A 21,695-nucleotide genomic window follows, 5' to 3' on the forward strand; every position below is an offset into this window, starting at 1 on the left:
CTCCTCGGGACCAACCGGCAGCACCCCAGCTGCTCTACCACAGGCATCCGGAGAAAAGCCTGGACTGCTGGGGGGGGGGGGAAACTAGCTGTTAGTCTCCAGCAGACCAGGGAGACGGGGAGCAAAGCCGCGGGACACGCCGGCAGCGGGACAGCCGCGGCGCGTCTGGGCTGTCCGCTGCCCGCGTGCTCCGCGGCTTTGCTCCCCGTCTCCCTGGGGAGACGGGGAGCAAAGCCGCGGAGCACGCGGGCAGCGGACAGCCCAGACGCGCCGCAGCTGTCCCGCTGCCGGCGTCCTCAAAGGCTTTGCTTCCCGTCTCCCTGGTCTGCTGGTCTCCAGCAGACCAGGGAGACAGGCAGCAAACCCCATTCATAACTGCGGATCCGACATAAGTCGGATCCGCGTAACTCGGGGACTACCTGTATTAAACTTTATCCTGTTTACCTCAGACCATTTATCCAATTTGTCCAGATCATTTTGAATTATGACCCTGTCCTTCAAAGCACTTGCCCCCTCCCAGCTTGGTATCATCTGCAAACTTTATAAGCATACTCTCTATGCCAATATCTAAATAATTGATGAAGATAATGAACAGAGCCGGTCCCAAAACAGACCTCTGCAAAACCCCACTTGTTCTTTCCAGCAGGATTTTGAACTATTAATACCTATGCTCTAAGAATGGTTATCAGCCAGTTATGCACCCATCTTATAGTAGCACCATCTAAGTTGTATTTGCCTAGTTTATTGATAAGAATATCATGCGAGACCGTATCAAGTGCCTTACTAAAGTCTAGGTATACCATGTCCACTGCTTCTCCCTTATCTACAAGAATCGTTATCCTATCAAAGAAAGCTATCAGATTGGTTTGACATGATTTGTTCTTTACAAATCCGTGCTGGCTGGTCCCTATCACCTTACCACCTTCCAAGTGTTTGCAGATTATTTCCTTAATTACTTGCTCCATTATCTTCCCTGGCACAGAAGTTAAACTAACTGGTCTGTAGTTTCCTGGGTTGTTCTTGTTTCCCTTTTTATAAATGGGCACTATATTTGCCCTTTTCCAGTCTTCTAGAATCTCTCCTGTCTCCCATGATTTTCCAGAGATGATAGCTAGAGGCTCAGATACCTCCTCCATCAGCTCCTTGAATATTCTAGGATGCATTTCATCAGGCCCTGGTGACTTGCAGGGATCTAACTTTTCTAGGTGATTTTTAACTTGTTCTTTTTTATTTTATCTTCTAAACCTACTCCCTTCCCACTAGCATTCACTATGTTAGGCATTCCTTCAGACTTCTCGGTGAAGACCAAAACAAAGAAGTCATTAAGTATCTCTGCCATTTCCAAGTTTCCTGTTACTGTTTCACCCTCCTCACTGAGCAGTGGGCCTGTCCTGTCCTTGGTCTTCCTCTTGCTTCTAATGTATTTATAGAAAGTCTTCTTGTTTCCCTTTATTCCTGTAACTAGTTTGAGCTCATTTTGTGCCTTTGCCTTTCTAATCTTGCCCCTGCATTTCTGTATTGTTTCCCTTATTCATCCTTTGTCATTTGTCCTACTTTCCATTTTTTATATGACTCCTTTTTTATTTTCTATCATGCAAGATCTCGTGGTTAAGCCAAGGCGGTCTTTTGCCATATTTTCTATCTTTCCAACGCAGCGGAATAGCTTGCTTTTGTGCCCTTAATAATGCCCCTTTGAAAAACTGCCAACACTCCTCAGTTGTTTTTCCCCTCAGTCTTGATTCCCCTGCAAGGAGGTTTACAGGATCTGTCGAAAAAGGCTTTCTTTCTCAACAGATCCCCCTCTAGACTGCCGCTTTTTGCTGACAAAGTGCTGAGTCGGCCAAAACGGTGGCCATTTTTATGCAAATTAAGCACGGGATATTTAAATCCCTGCTTCATTTGCAATATTGACCTGCCTAATCTGCATCCCTCTGCCGACAGAGGGATGCAATCTAGACATACCCTGTGTGGCGGCAGCCAGTATTAAGTGGAGTGCCCCAGGAGTTCGTCATAGAACCAATTTTGTTCAACATCATCGTTAATGATCTAGACGATGGGTTGGCATGCACCCTGAGCAAGTTTATGGATGACACTAAGCTGGAGGGAGAGGTAGATATACCGGAGGGAAAGGATAGGGTCCAGAATTACCTATACCAGAACCCTGCTAGAGGCTGGGGACTGACTGGCTAAGTGGCAGTTCTGCAGAAAAGGATATGAGGAGAAGCTGGATATGAGTCAACAGTGCGCACTTGTTGCCAAGAAGGCTAATAGTTCATTGGGCTGCATTAGTAGGAGCATTGCTAGTAGATCGAGGAAAGTGATTATGCCTCTCTGTCTGGCACTGTTGAGGCCACATCTGCAGTACTGCATCCAGGTTTAGGCCCTGCAGTATAGAAAGGATGTGGACAAATTGGAGACAGTCCAGTGGAGGGCAACGAAAATAATTTGGGAGCTGGTGCTTATCACTTATGTGGACGGGGTGAGGGAACTGGTCTTATTTCATGTAAAGAAGAATGAGGGGGGATTTGATAGCAGCCTTCAACTACCTAAAGGGGAATTTCAAAGAGGATGGAACTAAGCTGTTTTCAGTGGTGGCAAATGACAGAACAAGGCACAGTGGTTGCAGTGGGGTAGTCTAGACTGGATATTAGGAAAAACTATTTCACTAGCAGGGTGGTGAAGCACTGGGATGGGTTACGTAGGGAAGTATGGAGTCTCCAGCTCTTAAGGCCTGGCTTGACAAAGCCCTGGCTGAGAAGATTTAGTTGGGGTTGGTCCTTCTTTGAGCAGGGGGTTGGAGTAGACCTCCTGAGGTCTCTTCCAACACTAATCTTCTATGATTCTATGATCCCTCTTAGAGGTGACTTCTCCACCAAAGAAGGGTCTCTGCAAGAAGTGTAATTCAGTGACAGTGATAACATGTTTGAAAAACAAAACACACCTACAAACTAGTTTTCTAGTCTGGACTGTGAGCTTTTCAGAGCATTAGAATGGCCGTACTGGGTCAGAGCAATGGTTCATTTAGCCAAGTATTCTTCGTTCTGGCAGTAGACAGTGCTAGATGCATCAGAGGGAATGACAAGGACAGGGTAATTTTGAGGGATTCATCCCTTCTTGTCCAGTGCCAACTTTTGACATTTAGGGACACTTGGAGCATAGCTGCATCCCTGATCATCTTATAATAGCCATTGATAGACCTACCTCCATTAATGTATCTAATTCTTTTTTGGACCTAGTTATAATTTTGGCCTTTATGGTGTCCCATGGCAACAATTTCCACAGGCTGACTGTGCATTAAGTGAAGAAGTATTTCTTTGGTCTGTCTGAAACTTTCTGCCTGTTCATTTCATCAGGTGATTCCTAGTTCTTGTGCTGTGCAATTGGGCAAATAACATTTTCTTATTCACTTTTCCCAGGCCATTTGTAATTTTATTAACCTCCATCACAGGATCTCAAACTCACGGTCCACAGGCCATCAATGGCTGGAGCATTCCCTGCAACCCTGGAGTGTGTGTGCTCCATTTCCCCGTGGCTCCTGCTGTTGCAGCGCATGCGGGTGTGGGGGTCAATCCCTGCTGTTGCCCCATATCAAGCCCCATCGTAATCTCTTAGGTTGTGTTTCTTGTGGGGAAAGAGGACTGGGAAAAGGGTGCAATGGGAGGAGGAGAGTGCAGAGCAGGAAGGGCCGGGGCTTGGTGGATGGATATGGACAAGCCCGCCCCAGGCCACAGAGACTCCCAGGCTGAATTGCAGAAATATTCTAGCTATAGATGGCCCACGGGCTGTGAGTTTGCAACCCTTGCTCTATCATATACCCCTCCTTAGTTTTTAAAAATGCACAATTCCTGCCCTTTGAATGGAAGCTGTTCCATACCCTAATCATTTTTGTTGCCCTTTTCATCTTTTCATATATATACATTTTTTATAGGTAAATGACCAGTTCTGCATGCATGTTGTATATTCTTCAAAGTACAGACTGACCTTTTTGTTATATGTTTGTATAAACTCTAGCACAGTGGGGCTGGGGCCATTAGGTGCAACAACAAATAAAATAATAATCATCCTAACAATACAGAACATCAGAGTTCTGTAGCTAGAAATATCAACCACTGGCAGATCAGAGCAGATTACTATAAGGAATTATAAAATACCAAATCAACCACTTGCTAAACCAGGCTACCACCGACTTTTAAAGAATATGCTTTATTAATTTATTTTATAAAAGAAGTTGATCAACATACGTCAAATCAAAATAATAACAAAGGAAAAGTTGTTGTAATCAAACTTATTTAAACAAAATCTTGTAAATACAAGAACTCATCAAGTTATCTGGAGTTTATGGAGAAGGGGAACAGGGAAAAAGATTTTAGCTAAATTAGCTTGTTTATTCCCCCTCCCCCCTTCAATTTCTCTCCACTAAACAAAGAAACAAAAACATTTTATTAAAGAAGAAAACATTCACAAAATTACATAGCCATTTACACCCATTTGGAATACAAAATAAAGCACATAAAGGCAAAAGGAAATATAACAAAATGGAAAGAAATAGTCTGGCAAAGGAACTGTGGAAACAAATTCCAAAGGAAAAAGAAGTAACAAATAAACGAAAAAGAGTAAGAGGGAAGAAATTGCTCTTTTAATTCCTTCTCTGCAGAATGAAGTATAAGTTAATCTCCCACTTCAAATTCTTCTGGATTATTTAACCCTTCTTTTTTTAAAACCATGATTTCATCCTCCTACCTGCTGTCACACAGTTTAGCACATACCAGTGTTTTTTTGTCCTGTGTCATCCAAAAAGTCCCAACTTTTTGGTTATAAGGAAAAATATTATACCTCTGCTGTCTTATGTAGAAGCGCTATGTCAAGAAACATACCTTGGCTACCATTATGCAAAACATGGTCTTTACTCCCAGGAACCCACAGGATATACTCCTTAAGGTCCAAAATTGCAACAATCAATTTAACAGATTTACCACATTACATTTCTAACAGGGTTGTTCATAGGCAAACTTCCTGTTATATTTATCATTATAAAATATATCACTATTAGAGTATTGTTTGCATAAGACTGTCAACATAATAGAATACAGAGTCAAGCATTACCTTCTTTGTTATTTATACAGGTTGAACCTTTCTAGTCAGGCACCCTTGGGACCTGACCTGTGCTGAACCAAAGAATTTGCTGAACCATGGGAGGTCAATATTGTCTAGCAGCATTACCAACACTTCTACTTCTTACTGGACTCTAAGAAGACATTTAGGTGTAAATTAGGGTACATCTAAACTACACTCTAAAATCGAAATAAGATACTCAATTTGTGCTACGCAAACTGCGTATCTTATTTTGATTTTATTTCAGAATAGGCTATTTAGAAATTTGGCACGTCTACACGGAGCCAAATTTTGAAATAAAGCACTTTCGACACATCCCTTATTCCTCGTGGAATGAGGTTTCCAGGAATGCCGAAATAGCGCATCTGTTATTTTGAAAATTATTTCGAAATAGCAGATGCATTCCTTGGAATAGCCTTGCAGACTAGAACTACCCTTAGAGCTAAATCACAGCACAGAACACAAAGCCAGGACTGGTAGCTGTAAAAAAACTTTATGGGACTGCAGAATACTTGTCTACACCCATGATAAGTGGGCATCCAGCTAATTAAAATCATGGTGAACCATAGAAGTTGCTGGACCAGAGAGTGCCGGCCTAGAGAGGTTTGAGCTGTAGTACCTGAAAATTTCAAATCCAACTGGATTTTCCAATTTCTCTATTTTCCTCTCAATAATCACAGTATACCCAATTCTGAGACAATAGCAAGAGACAGGCATGCTGGAGGCTCAGAGAGGTACGATCCCAGGAGGCAAGAGTTGCTTAACTCCCAAGACAGCATGAATCCTTGAGAACGGGGTGTCGCACTGAAGGGGATTCCCCCTGAGGACCACACAGGCCAAGTGTGGGCACGACTTGTGAGTCTGTGACAACAGGCATAATAATTCACGGTACTTATTCTTCAATAGAAATGAAACAAAATTAACAATTTTTAAAGTAGTGCAGAGATCGTTTTAAAGTCCAGCTATGAAAGCACATCAGAGTTTTTTAAAAAAGACACCTCCAGCAAGAAACGAATATTTCTATGTGGTTTCTTTGTTCGTCAGGAATGTTTCTCACTTGTATTAGTTTAATTCCATAGAGACACACATATATACATATTTGTAATTTTCATGCAAATGAGGATCTATAACACTGCAGTCATATTTTGTTCTGAGTAGCCACAGTTCTGAAGGGTGCTGGTGCTGCTCTATGAAGATAGGCTCCTTTATGGAAGCATTTTAAAGGCTGCATTTGGAGCTGGTTCAGCTTTAATTTCCCCTGTACTGTAAAAGCCTTTTCAAGCATAAAAAAAGGGGTGGACAGGCCACAGTATAAACAATGGACCCAATAAAGTGACAGCACAAATATTTAATAAGATTGAAGGAGACTATCATAGCACACAACCATGAAATGAAGGGCTTTAATTTTGCGGAAATGCCATTATAGAAGGAGAAGCAGCACTGCATGCTAAAGAAGCCTGCAATGTTTATCTCAGATTTGCATAATCAGTTGCAGGTATATGCCCATTCAGGATTTACCTAAGCAAAGTTTGCAAATAAGCTGAAACTAGCAACAGTGTAAAAGCTCTGAAAGTGCAGTGGTAGCAGCTAAGGGCAAAACCAATCTGATTTTAGCGTTTTAGCAAATCCTTGTCTGCATTACGTTGGAGTGGTGATTTTTGGATTGCTTTCTTTGTCAACAAGCACTTTTCCTCAGTATAGGGAACACACTGACATTCTGCCTTTTCAACAGTCTTGGGGAAAGCTAGGAGAAAAAAAATCCTTGCTTTTGTATAGCAGTCAACAATCAAAAGCTGGTTTGGTCAGCAAATGGTTTTATGATTAGTCAAACCAAAGTCCAATCTTTTAAAAAATGGATGCCTAAATACATGGTCTTGTTTTTAAAAGTGCTGAGGGCCCAGCAGCTCCCACAGAAGTCAAGTGAGCAACTTCTGTTGTTCATTTCTGTTATTTTAGAGGTGGAGGAAATCTGACCAATAGGAGCCTCAGGAACTGACCGGTGTGAACAGACTCCTTAGTAAGAAATCTAAAGACATCCATTGCCTGCTCAGATTGGCAATGAAGAACTAGATCTGCTTGTCCTCGGGAAGGGAAGACTCCTGTTGATATAGTGGGCTTTAGACCTAACCCTATAATATAGCACCAGTCCGACAGTTCAAACTGGAAACATGGAGTTCCATTTGAAAGCTAGTCTCTGCAAGCTTAGTTCTGGTGCTGTTCAGGGTCTCCTTGCCACTGCTGTGGCACAAGCTCTTTCACCTCTGCTTATATTTGGCTGTCCCTCCATGCTCAAAATCCAAGTTAATCAGTGACTTTGCTATTCCCAAGTCCCAGACGTGGATCTGCTCCTGAGGCTGATTCACCAACAACACTTGAGCTGGCCATCAGTGTGTACCTACATACTAAGAAGCTATAAATAACAATGACCCCAGAGGTTTATACTCAGCTCTAGCTCCTTGCCTATTCTAACCTCTAAAAACAATTGTTTGACTGAACAAACAATGCCAAAACCCCAAGATTTCCCCAGGGCTACGGCTGGCTTTGGAAGGCAAGAGAGGATGGAATACTGTCTACAACTTAACCCTAATGAAACTCTTTCCAGCAAGCAGAGATCTCTTGCTATTTACTTAAGAATCCTCAGTGGATCTGATGTGTCAAGCTACAGGAGATAGCATTGTGGTAGCTCATTAATACCATTCTGTTCAAATTGGTTAACCTGTTGTGGGCAAGATGTTATTCTCACCTTTTCAATAACTACGGAAATTCTTATCACAGCACAGCAAAGCCATTGGTCACCTGTGTACAAATAACTGTGTTGCAAATGCACTGAAGCCTAAGCTTGTAGCATGGCATCAATTTGCTTGTTTAATTCATAAGCCTTTTCTATTAAAAACCAAGGGCTGGCACTCTCGGCATCCCAGAACAGTGCTCAGCATACCTGAGGAGAGGGGAAGAGACATTAACTTCAGAAACTCCTCATTTCAAGGGCTGACAGAGCCAGAGCAGGAATGAGGATTGGAGTACAAGAGCCTAGTTTCTTTCTCACTCACTTTGGTGTGCATTGAGGGTAACAGCAATGAAACAGTTGAGTTACAATATGTTAATACAATGGGTGCAATGACAGGATCAGGCCATACACAGCATGTTATTATATCAAATATGGGAAATTTCCAAGAGTGCTCACAACTCAGACGTGGCTTAGATTTCTTGGACTGAGCTCACAAACCATGTCAGGAATTCCATGTCAGTTCCTCCTTTGTATCTGAGCTGCCATTGCCTGACACTGGGCTACCTGTACTCAGGGAATGTGCACCGTACTCTTATAATATGTTACTTTATTCCCCAGGTGATCTCACTGGGTTTCTAGATTGCACGTGTAACCTGCACACCTACTGGGTGTGGTGTTCTGTCCCATTCAAGACCACTTAGACGGAGATCAATGTGTCTACACCATTAGCTAGGCAGCGTGGGGCTTTTAGCTCATGCAGTAGAGGTTTATACACTAAACTCCAAAGGCCTCATGTTTGGTCCTGACAACCAGGGTCTGTTGCTTTTACACAGGCTGAAAAACAATTTGTTGTTTTGGCAAATGCCTGAGAATTTTGTCTCTCTTTCTCCAGTTTTTCAGGTGATTGTATATGGCATATAAATGTCAACAGGTGTGGTGAAGGGCAAAGAAACACGTGGCAAAGTAGCAATTGTTTACACAGGTGCTCTAGGTGTTACCTAGGGTATGTCCACACTTCAAACACTACAATGTGTCAGTATAGACACTACCTAGGGTGTATCTAGACTACACCTCTCTGTCGACAGAGAGAAGTAGATTAAGCTCGGCAAAATTGCTAACGAAGTTGAGATTTAAATATTCCGTGCCTCATTAGCATAAACATGGCCGCCAGTTTTTTCTGAAACAAAGTTTTTTTGAACCCCCTCCCCCGGCAGTCTAGATGCAGCTCTGTTGAAAATAAAGCCTTTTTCGACAGATCCTGTAAACCTCATTTTTTGGGGAATACAGGATCTGTCGAAAAAGGCTTTATTTTCGACAGATCCGCGTCTAGACTGCCGTTTTTTTAAAAAAAACCTCTGTTTCGAAAAAAAAGCAGCGGCCACGTTTATGCTAATGAGGTGCAGGATATTTAAATCCCGGCTTTATTAGCAATTTCAATGTGCTTGATTTACATCCCTCTGTCGACAGAGGGATGCAGTCTAGACGTAGCCCTATAGCGAGGAGAGGAGTTCTCACAATGGCATAGAGGATGAACCTCCCCTAGAAGCAATGGCTAGGTGGATGGAAGAATTTGTCTGTGGACTGTCTGTAGTAAGGTTAAGTTGTCTTCACCACTCGGGGCAGTGTTCCCAGCACAGCTTCACAGGTGATTAATCAGCCCTGCCCAGTTAGAAGCTATGGGCTCTGTGCAGGGAGCTGACTGACTGGGTGGGGCTGATTAATCACCTGTACTGCTGCACAGTTTAAACTTTAAAGGGAACACTGCTCAGGGACGTGGTTTTTTCTCACCCTGAGTCACACAGTTAAGCTGTTTTAATGTTCTAGGGTAGAGTAGGCCCTGAGGCTGCACATTAGACAGCAGGATGGCTTAGCAAACAAGCAGAGCTCCTGTACAGACACCGATATAGGCAATTAGAACACTATCTATGAACATCAACAGACAGGACGACATGGGCCATGACGCGATCTCTGTACTGTTTTGTAACGGTCTTTGGGAATTAGAGGAGAGGAAAACCAAAAAACCTGGCTCCTCACTGATGGAGCATCATTGCTACCTATGTCTAACAAGTAGCCCCCTCACTTCACATACATACACCTAGACAATATCCCACCTCTACCAGAATGTCTACAGACCAAGCTTTCACAGATCACTCGTGTAGGTAACAAGCTTGCAGGGTTTGCTACTCGACTCAGATTGCAGGCTGCAGGGTTTGCTACTCCACCAGATGAAAAATAGAAAGGAACAGATATTTCCCATTCCCAAAGATGGGCAGGATCTTGATTTAGCCCTTGGCTGGGCAGCTGAATAACACATAGCCACCATGTTGTTCTTCAGGATCTGAACTACTGTATCTGACATAAAATCTCTAGTACGAAAGTTACTTCAGACAAACCTACAGATAAATATTTCCATGCGTGATTAGTGGTTTTGGGTGCCTCTGTTTTTCAGTGATAGAAATGTAGCCGTGTTATTCTGGTGTAGCTGAAGCAAAATACAGGACTATGTAGCACTTTAAAGACTAACAAGATGGTTTATTAGATGATGAGCTTTCGTGGGCCAGACCCACTTCCTTCCACTATTTGATCTTAGGAAGTGGGTCTGGCCCACGAAAGCTCATCATCTAATAAACCATCTTGTTAGTCGTTAAAGTGCTACATAGTCCTGTATTTTGCTTCTGTTTTTCAGTGATCAGTTTGAGAAGTCTTAAAATGGCATGATTTCCATAAGGCACAGAGCACCTGTAATCTGAAATCAGGGCCTGCTGAAATGTCTCAGTTGGGCCACTCAAAAATGAAGATACTCAAATCTTAATGTGGTGAGCACCACAGAAATGTCTAAATACATAAATATCTTTGCAAAATTATAGAGGATGACTGTTGTATGATGTGAACTCCTCAAAATTCATTGTTGTATTGGTTCCATCATTTCAGGGAACATATTAACATCACATTAACTGCCTTCACACTTCAAGCAATGGACCTTTACAGTCAGGAGCGAAGATACATTAGTAATACAGAGAACCTCACAACTTCACTATTCTTATATCTGATTTTTTTAAGGAAACAAATAACTTCATTCTTGAGCAACCCAGTTCGTTTAAACATGTTTGAACGAAATCTTCAAAAATACAAACAATACTCCAAAAGGAGGTCCATTTTATCTTAAAACACACTGTCGTGTTCAATTTATCAGTTGTTCTGCATTTGCACCACAGTTTAGTTAATTTGCGCACAGTTCTCTTAAATAATGAATCTGTAAGACAACGGGCTTGCTGCCAATTAGCTTTTAGCTCCAGCTCACATTTTCTGGATAGATTAGATATCAAACCTGTTTCACAGAAGACACAACATCCTTCACATTGCATCACTAAATGAACATCTGTTGCTATAGAGCTTTAGCATTATTTCCTAGACAACCACAGACGTGCCTCCAACACTCCCTCCCGCCACCTAGCCCAGCTAATTTTCAACATATGTATTTGAAAGAAGCTGGCAAATAAAGAGCAATTGCTGGCAGTGTTCAAAATTTCCGTAAGAATCCACCCAATTTGGCCAAAGCACCAAATATTCCCTGTGAAGTTCTGACCAAAAGAGCTGGGGTGGAGGGTGCTTGGCACCTTGAAGCATTGGCAGACAAACAAAAGAGGGAACACCACTAAACTATCACCATTTTTTTCTGTTTTGGTGCAGGCAGCTTTCATAAATGCACAAGAAAATGATTCTTCAGAAACCTCGTGCTTCATAGCTGGCCCACCTATGGCATGTTTCATGCAAAGTTACACTTAAACTGTCCTGTATGGTTTGTTGTATCGGATCAACCTTAATAAACGTTAAATACATAACAATGAATTCAGAATTACAACAGGCACACTGCTTTATCTCAGAATCCCACTATCCATAGCATTCATTATGTAATTTATTTTAATGTCCTTAAGTTTGACTTTTATTTATTACTAGAAAATTTACCAGGCATGGCTCAGGTCCTTAACTCAATTAATTTTTGTTTCTTGGAAAATAAAATAAAATGAAAATGTACATGCATTATTTAAATCATTGCTCTCGGATGGGGCCCTCTCTCACCGCAGCAGCATGGGGTAGTCCTTTCTCCCCAGGGCAGCCTGCATACTGAACCGCACATCCTCCTGCCCCACCCCAGAGCAATGATTTAAATAAAGCATGCACATTTCCATTTCATTTTTCAAAAAACAAAAATTAATTGAGTTAAAGATCCAAGCAACACCAGGTAAATCTTCTAGCGGTTACATAAAATGGAGGTGCAAATATTTGGAAGAATATCCATCTCTTTAATGTTGGGAACAGATAAAAAAGAACACAAATACTTTTGTTAATCATACTAAAGTCTGTTCATCTTCAAGTTTACAAGTGGTTCTATTTGCAGGACTGTGCAGGCTATGTCATCACTTAAGATGGGGTAGCTTGCTTGACCAGTGCAGCTGTCCTGCTCCTCAGCCCTGCACAGAGGGGAGGTGATAGAATTCTAGACCAGACTCCTCCCTTGCCAGCCTTTCTGAAGTGTTGTGCACCCACAGGGCTGTACAGGGACTGCCATTGTTGTATTCCCTTGTGTAGGCCATGCAAGAAGAACAGAAGGTCCTTGTACACTCCTGTCCCCCTGCAAGTTTGTGTAAGAGCCTGTGAGGATCTCAGTCCAGGGAAGCAGAACACATTTCAGGAAGCCTCCAGAAAGGGAGCAATGAAATGACCACTGAAGAGACTGCAAACCTATTGTCGGTTTTTAAAATGAATTATAAAAGAGGTTGTGCGGGAGTGTATTGGGGAGCTGAGAGGATATGCTAGGAAGTACTGAGTGTTGGGTATGTGTGTGTGTGTGTGTGTGTGTGTGGGGGGGGAGGGGGTTCCTGACTACTATGGGGAAGATTAGAGGTCCCACAGGGATCTTTCCAAGTTGAATGGGGGCAGATCAGAGAGTCAGGAATATATCAAGTCCAAAGCTGGAAATGGAAGAAGCTATTCAGATCTGGGAAAATAGCTACTTCACATCTCACTTGTTGATAATCTGACAATAATTCGAGAGCAGGCCAGGGCATTGCCAGTTTTATGCAGTCAGCTTTTCCATACTGCACCTGCCTTTTTTACCTGGCATTTGCAAATGGCAGCTGATGTTTTGCCAAACGATGGTGCAGAACAGGAGGACAAACAGACTTGCCAGATCCTGAAGGGCAGCTTCATCCTCCTGGGAGGGGCGGGACCTCAGGCAAAAGGGGAAGGGCTGGGACTGTCAGCCCTCAGCACCACCTGTAGCAAGCTAAACTGCCCCCCCCCCCGACTTCCAGCCAGTCCTGACAGCAGCCCAGAGCAGGCTTCACAGTGCTTCCATGGCAACTCACAGTGATGGCTGGGAACCCTGGGCCTATTGAACTGCTGAGGCCCAGGGCAACTGCCCCTTTTGCTCTGCTCCCCCTATGAGGGCCTAAAAGTATTACCCTTGTTATTTATTCTTAAATAAAGAGGTCATTTCAATAGGAAAGCCAATTATTTTTATTATATTGCTACACCCCAGTACTCTGTGGCAAAGACTCTGCAAGAAGTCAAAGCCCAGTTAATCATCTGCTGTACTAATTTGAGATTGATTTGAAGTGGATGCTAAAGTCTCCCTGGTAGCTATGTGGGATCTGTAAAGCAACCCCCAAACAGTTCTAGAGTAACTCATGGCTAGCTGTATCCTGGTAGAAACTGTAGGAGCACAGAGATGTGTGCGGGGAAATTGCTGGATGGAATGAAGTCCACATAGGAGTATTTTTAAAATATTGGTTTTGTCCACCAGAAAATGCCAGAAGTGGAAATGGCAGAAGTAACCCACCAGAGACCTACCATATTGAAGAATGGTGTGGGAGGATTTCATTTTTCATACATATTTGCATTTTTGAGCAAAAGAATCCAGATGAAGACCAAAGTACAAATATTAGCCTCCACACAGAATGCTGTGAGTAACTTCCATCCGAGGGACATGAACTTCTCTATGGCTGAACAAGATGCTAATCAATGTGAGATTTGACCTGTGTTCTTCACACAATTTGTATGGGGAGGACTGGTGATTGTTTGAGGCTGCGTGTTGCTTACAGAGATCATAGCAAATGCCAATAACATTGGTGAAAGAAACAAGAATGTAAACCATACAAAACTCATATTGTACTCACCATGTCACCTGTTCCAGAGTTTTCCATAATAACCGGGGGCAGCAGTAACCCTGAGGGAGAAGTCGTGTCTGGGCTGTGCACCCCAGTGCCTCCTCCTATCAAGGAAACCACACCATTGCAATCCACTGAGCTGTTCCTCTTGCCATTCTGCATGTAGTTTGGCGTAGGAGGGCGAGAACTATAGCTTGCTTGACTTTGCACACTTGAACGTCTCCCAGTCCTTGGAACTAAGAGTGAGCCATGCTGACTTTCATTTTCCCCGGCAGTGCTGATCTCATCGTCGGCAAAATCTGTTTCGGAGCCAATGTCTCTGCCACGGAATTGGAAACTGAATATACTTCCATGGCTGGCTCTGCGTTTCACTGAGTTTGCACTTGGACCATAGCTAATGTCAAGGAGAGTCTGGAAGCCCCCAGAAAGGAAAAAGGGGAAAAAGAAGTAACATTTTGCAACACATTTTGGGGAGCCATGAAGGTTTTGAGTTCGTCAATCTACTGCAGGAGATCAGTAAGGGCAGGTCTACACTACAAGGACAGAAGGATCTAAGCTACTCAATTTGAGTTACGTTACTAACATAACTCAAATCGACGTAGCTTAAGTCTACTTACTATGGGGTCCTCACTGCAGAAGGTCAACAGAAAAAACTCTCCCGTTGATTCCCCTTACTCATGTCGTTCTGCTGGAGTACTGGAGTCGACAGGAGCATGACTGGCAATTGATTTAGTGGGTCTTTATTAGACTCGCTAAATTGACTGCAGGTGTATCAATTACTGCAGAGTTGATCCACCCCATTATGAGGACAAGCATTAAGTATCATTTTAAATCCAATGCCTCAGATAAGGATTTACTTTAGCTGTATTAATCAAAATATGATTTTGAGATTTAATAACCATTCCTAGCCATCAATTTGTTTCATACACAGCTGTTAAAGATGTACTGAAACGTAAAGGGCCAGGGCTATGTTCACACAGTACCATAACATTTTCTTTGCTCCTGTTCCCTCTCCATGTGATCAGAGTGAAAGGACATGCGGAAGGGAGATGAGAAGTATGAATAGTGTGATTGGTGAATCCAGACCCTGTTTAAGGTTTCACAGTACATCTTCAAAGGTGGCTAAGGAATGAACTTTGAAGTCAGAGAACAAGAGATAAAAAAACAAGGGAAGAAATGAATCGCAAGGAAAATAAGAAGAGGAGGGAGGAAGAAGAAGAAGAAAAAATGAAACAGAATGACAAGAGAAGCGGTGGATCCCAATGTAAATGTATCGCTGTCTCTGAAAGTGTCAGATCATTTAACTACAACGCATTATCCCGTGAATAGAAACACTGGCTATTTTGATGATACACTGTCATCAGCTAAAAAGAGACTGCAAACCTGAGAAATCATCAGCAGTGATTAAGCCCAACATTAAGCAAACTTAAAAACAAACAGAAAAGGAATACTGAAAACAGTGTTTGGAAATGTACGTAGACATAAAGCCTGTCCTTCTTCTCTCTCATCCGTAAAGCGGAAATAAACTGAGACACACTATTTGGTAGGAATATACGGTTTGGCTTTTTTACCTTTGTGACCTCTGTGGCCTGTGTACTTGTTACTTTCATCTCAACTTTTTCCATGGTCCAATTCTTTATTACTAGAGTTCAACATTTTTCAGCAGCAACCATCCCAATGCAATGTTCTGGGCTTGATTCTGATCTCATTTACACTAGAGAGACACCATCGACTCAAGTGGAATTACTGCTGATTTACACCAGTGTAAGAAAGAATGATAACAAGCCCACTGTATAGAAGGGCAGCTCATTTTGACTGCTACCATTTACTATATGGTCAAAAATCCATATCTGTGTTTCCACGACACAGGCATTGAAACTGATTCCGGCTGGCAGTGTGCTTACAGCCACTCAGATTTCATTTGAGTGATGATGATTCAGCCGTATTCCCTCAAACCATGCCAGGCACAACTTCACAAAGATGATTTACTATAAGCCTTGAAATGTTACTTCCATGTTCTTCATGCATATGACATCCAGGGGGCAAAAAAATGCAAAGAAGAAATATAACCTAAGAAACACACTGACAAATGTACAGCTCTGGTTCCAGATCATTTTGGTATTTGGTATCTTGAAACCCACTCAGAATTAATTAAAACAGCAATTCTAGCATTAATAATGGTGCAATTAGTAATGCAATTCACTCAGCTAATTAAACAATATCAAGAAAGCCTCAGCCTCTCAGGATAAAACACCCTAAATGTGTCACGTATAAATGTTTTGAGCTGGGGAGTCATTAATTTGTCACATCTACTTATACCACTTTCACATTTTCCATGCACTTTTTATGGTTGCCAAATGTCCCTAAATATATTGACAATAAAGTATTAAAAAGACTTAGCCCATTACATGGCTATTCAAAAATAACAAATAAACTGCTTTAAAGTTTGCCCCCTATTAACCAGACAATGTTAATATCTGCAACTGTCATCAGTATCTTTAATATCTGCAGCCTCACATTCACACATAGAACCACAGAATTGGAAGGAACCTTGAGAGCCCATCAAGTCCAGTCCCCTGCCCTCATAGCAGGACCAAGCACCATCTAGACCATTTTCAACAACAGGCTTTTCTCTATTCTTTTTTCTCCTACAGTGTAATGTGAAAACAGCACCAAAAAGTGTATACTGAGAAGAGACTGGAAAAATATTAAAAAGCTAAGAAAAAATTTTCAGGTATTCATTGCACACCGCTAGAAAGCAAAATAGACACTAACCTATTAGTAGGAATATGGTTGACATAACTAGATGGATGAAAAGTACAATGAACATGTTACAATGAAAATAAATGAGACAGGAAAGTTTGAAATGCTTAAAAAAAAAATCCAAAAAAATGAGACAAATGAGCAGGCATTGGAAAAGATGACTTTGAAATTAGAGTAGATAAGTTTCTCTCCACATTTATAACATAAAAGAATTTGTGCATGCTAGTTACAATGCTCAATGTTTAATCCTTGTTTATTATTAAAGGTTTTGTTGTTTTAATTATAATACTATCATTGAGAGCTCAGATTATTCACCAAAGTACAGAGTAAAGAAAACCATCACTGACGTTTCAGATAACTTACCATTCTTCGCTGACTATCATTATACTCAGATTTGGGAACTTTTTGGTCTTCCCCATAATCTTCTAGCCCCAAGGATTTATTTTTCCTTCTTCTATTTCTTCTCTCTTTGGCATTTTTGGATGCTAAAGGTGACATTTCAAATGAGCTAAGTGACATTGAATCAATTCCTCTAGCAGCCAGTGCCTTAAAAATGAACATAGCAGATACAAGTTTAGGTCAGTAAGTAATCATGATTATTCATTTTGGCAATTATTTTTCATGCATAAGTTTCAGCTCATACAGAAGGCTAAAATGCTATAAAATGGATAGGTCACAATATTTTACTAACTGTAAAAAGACTCCATTTGTCTTATACTGGTCTTTAAAAAATTCTGTCCACCCTCTCATCTCAGCACTGCAACAATCTAACATCTCCACTTATCCACAGGATGACTCACTAGCAATATATTCAGGATACTAGGCTTCCAGTCTAAGGCTACGTCTAGACAAAAGCTTCTTGTGCAAGAAGCCTGCAATCGGAAGAGATCTTCCGCAGAAACTTCTTGCGCAAGAGTGTGTTCGCACTGCAAAAGCGCATAGAAAAAGCAATTTCTTTTGCAAAAGAGAGCATCCAAACTGCATGGACGCTCTCTCAAAAATAAGCTCTGATTGTTATGCACAGAATGGCCACCAAGACACCTGTGCTTTTTCCTCTTTCCTCTTTTTTGCACAAAACCCCCCTCTTCCTCGTCCACACACACCTTTTTGCGAAAGAGCTCTCTTGCAAAAAGGCATTCCTCCTTGTAAAATGAGGAATACCTACACTAGAAAAACCCCTTTGTTCTTTTGATTTTTTTTGTGAAAAAACGTACTTGAGATGTGGATGCTCCGCAAGGTTTTTTTTTTTTTTTTAAAAACGGCCATTTTTCAAAAAAAAAAAAAACCTCTGTAGTGTAGATGTAGCCTTAGACCATAAGTTCACAGATTCATATCATGTTCTTATCCAAGCACTCGCCTCCTTGCTTGTGCTTAGGCAGAGACATGGCAACGCTGTTTTCTGAAGTGCTCCAGAGCGAGATTTTTATATCATTCAATAGGTAGTGCACCAACATGGGCAACCAGCAAAAAGTGTGCACACACACACATGAATGCATGCACACATGATGTATTACTTCTAAGCAGAATGAACTAGGCTGGTGAAATTTTAGGGCTACCAAGCCTTGGCAGTGCTCTTCTAATCAAAAAGTTTGACTAGGCATAGCACGTAGCCGGCTGCCAACAGGCTGTGCATTGCAAGACCTCTGTACTCTTCACAGGATGGTACTAATAACACAAGGTACTTCGGCTGACACATTTTTATAAATGAAATCTTATCCCAAGTAATGACAGCGCCAGCGCTGATCAGGGATCCGAGGCGACAAATGCAAACCATGGGTGTAAAAGAAGATAAGACAGACTTTTCAACTCCACATGCCTCCGCATCATGTTCTCTTCGTCAGCTATCATATGGAATCACTGCACAAAAATTCTGATAACAGGAGCGTGGCTAGAAACCCAGCGGCAGCTGACTTAAAATAAGCCTGCCAGCACAAACTGATGGTCTTGAAAAATCAGTGGAAAGCCAGGAAAGAAAAATCAGAATATTAGAAAATAAGCTGCAAATCCATGATGAAGCATTTGATGAGAGCTGGAGACTCTCTCGGGTAGGAACAGGCAGCTTTGCACCTCCCAAGAGGCAAATGAAACTTGGCAAATATCAGACTTGCACAAAATAAGATAAAATGTGGAGGGAGAGCATTAGAACTAGGTTTAGGGTTCCTACTCAGCATGGCCCCATTTGCAGGTTCCTTGCCAGAATACAGAAGGTATCAGATGATCACTGAACAATGCTAAAGGTTCCTACAGTGGAAACTTATGAATCTTCATTGTTATGTTTTGTAAGCCATCAGAATCAAACAAGCAATCGCCCTTAAGAAACAGAGGATTCCGCCCCCGCCCCCAGGTATCAGTGAAAATAATGCAGCAAGTTAACAGCTGTAAAAAGAAACAGGCATATATTTTAAGGAGTGGAGGTAGCTCTATTATCCTCCATCAAACAGTGTACAACACAACAGCAAAAGTTAACTCTTTTGGGATACATCTTCTCTGAACACACTGCTTACAGCAAAGAAGAAGAAAGAGGTTTCAGACACTTTCCTGGGGCATTGTTCTCATATACCATTGTGTTTCTAAAGAAGTGCTCTGTGTAGCTCCAAAGCTTCTTTCACCAACAGAAATTGGTCCAATAAAAGATTTGATCTTCCCCATCTTGTCTATTTGCATCAATGGATTTAATTGGTATGCTGACGTGTTTTCCCTCTCAAAGATTACTCGTTTGGTGTTAGCTTCAGCCTTAGGAATGTGTTAGAGCAATTACATAAGTTGACTGATCAGCCCCAAGCAAGCCTCTCAATTAGAACTGTGTTCTCTTTGTACCACGTACCATAAATGCCATTCTGAACAGCTGAAATTTTCCTTTCTGCTTTATCTACAAAAATGGTGCTATTAAGGTTGCCCTAGTCTTTCCAGTATGAGACCTTGTTTTCAGTTACTTATAACATTGTCAAACTTTAACAGTTTGGGCTGAAATTTTCCCTGCTTGCCTCAGGCTAATTTTTTGTTTTTGAAAGTTTCAGCCAAAATGTTTCAGAGAACAATGCTACTGAAATACATTGTTTTGTCCATGATAAATAATCCTGGTAGCCTTTTCTGTGAGAAGCTCTAGTGTCTCCACTTGAAATTGGGGAAGGGACTGTCCTTAATATCAGAGATGTAACTTTTGCTGTCCCATGGAAACCTGCCCACCTGTGACCATTTGCATATGCTCAGCAGATACTTGCAAGAGCTTAAGAGCTTGCTAAAGAATTTGTCTGCTCTTGGGCATGCACATGGGGGCTGAGCAGGACTTTCCTCAGATCTGCTTATGATGGGCCAGGGTGAGACACTAGAACAGAGAGCAGAGAGCCTGTCTCCCTCGTGTTCTCAATGAACTCTCCACTGGGCATAGGCAGCATGGAGGAGGAAGCTGAGGTGCAAATGCAGAGGAAAAATTAAAGACAGACAGACCTGTAGGGGAGGGGAACAGAGACATAGTTTGGTGGGAGGAAGGCTGGCAGGTGGGTAAGAATGAGGGAGACTGGGACCATGAGTAAATGAAGGGAGGACAGGGAGGAAGTGATTATGGGGGACTGAGATTGGGTGAGGCACTGAGTGGAGATGGAAGCTGATGGAGCAGGGAGAGGAGTACTGGGAATGAGTGGGGCAGGGGAAGGAGTCAAGATGTGGGGAGTAGATATCACCAGAAGCTCAAGTTAAATCAAGCTCCATTTCACATTGTGGAAAACTTAATCTCAGGAAACACCTGTTAAACTGTCTGTAACAAAGGGTTTTAGCTGTGTAGGCCCTAAACTGTAAATATTTGAAGAGGTAAACGTACGCTCTTATTTGTCAAACAGCAGTGGTTTGAAACTGTAAAATTAATGAAGCAAATGAAAAAAAATGTTAAAAAGCATGGATGAGAAGTGTGGGTATTTTAATCCAAATGCTTCAGGGGTAGCTGAGTTAGTCTGTACAGGATAAACTTAAAAAACAACAAATGGTCTGGTAGCACTTTAAAGACTAACAAAGCAGGAAGATGGTATCATGAGCTTTCATGGGCACAGCCCACTTCACAAAGTTTTGTTTCAATGTAACTGCTGCAGTTCGGAGTGTCATGTTTACCAAAAAAGATGTACTGGTGCGGACACAGACAGACCATTATGCAAATGTTTTATGTCCCGTACCAATATCACTGTGTCCATGCCATTGGGCAGGTGTAGGGGCATGTGGAAGTTGCACCATTTTATCTATATTGGTACAGCTTTTGTGTGTAGGCAAACCCTTTCCAGTCACAAACCATTACCAATACATTTCTTCTAGAAAGGATTGTAACTGCTCTGAATAAGACAATAACCAGCAACTCATTTTAAACAGAGCCTTTCTTTCATTGGTCTTATACCTTTAAAATAAAGAGACTGAGTGTTGTGGTATTGCATGTTCAGGCCAAGACGAACCAGAGAATAGTTTACAGACCTCCTGCTCTTTCTTTAACATTTCCATGGCTTCCTGAAACTTCCTTTCCTTTGCCTCTGTTTCAGCAATAGTGGCTTGGTTTTGCTCTTCGTAAGCCATGGCTACTACAGCCAGGATCAAGTTGACCAGATAAAATGAGCCCAGAAAGATGACCAGCATAAAAAAAAGCATGTAGATCTTCCCAGCAGATCTCAGAGTCTATAAACACAAAAATAAAGAATCTGATGTACGATTAAGGTTTACACAATGTTAAAGGACTTATATTTATTTACTTGTGATTGAATTAGATTTTGCTAACAGCCTAAACAGAACCCTGTTCAATATAAAAACAATCATGTCGCAAAATCATCATGAAATTGCCATAATTTAATCAGGTGATCTTTGTGTCATGCAGCAAGATGCATTTTTAAAATGAGTGTTTTTTTCCTCATGAATATCATGTCTGAGTTTTATAACAGATTAACTTAAAA

At 41.7% G+C, this 21,695-nt stretch overlaps 1 protein-coding gene across 1 annotated transcript in view; it reads right to left on the minus strand.

Moving 5' to 3' along the window:
• LOC102452890 (sodium channel protein type 5 subunit alpha-like) overlaps positions 1-21,695 on the minus strand; it is a 341,521-nt gene that overhangs the window by 170,987 nt on the left and 148,839 nt on the right. Inside the window, exons 11-13 of the mRNA XM_089776791.1 lie at positions 21,226-21,423; positions 17,137-17,319; positions 14,020-14,421 (exon numbers count right to left, since the gene is read on the minus strand). Of these exons, the coding sequence (XP_089632917.1) occupies positions 14,020-14,421; positions 17,137-17,319; positions 21,226-21,423 (783 nt within the window). The remainder of the gene's footprint in view (positions 1-14,019; positions 14,422-17,136; positions 17,320-21,225; positions 21,424-21,695) is intronic.

The sequence above is a fragment of the Pelodiscus sinensis genome, chromosome 2 (assembly GCF_052426305.1).
Source record: "Pelodiscus sinensis isolate ZL-2025 chromosome 2, ASM5242630v1, whole genome shotgun sequence".
Classification (NCBI taxonomy): Eukaryota; Metazoa; Chordata; order Testudines; family Trionychidae; genus Pelodiscus; species Pelodiscus sinensis.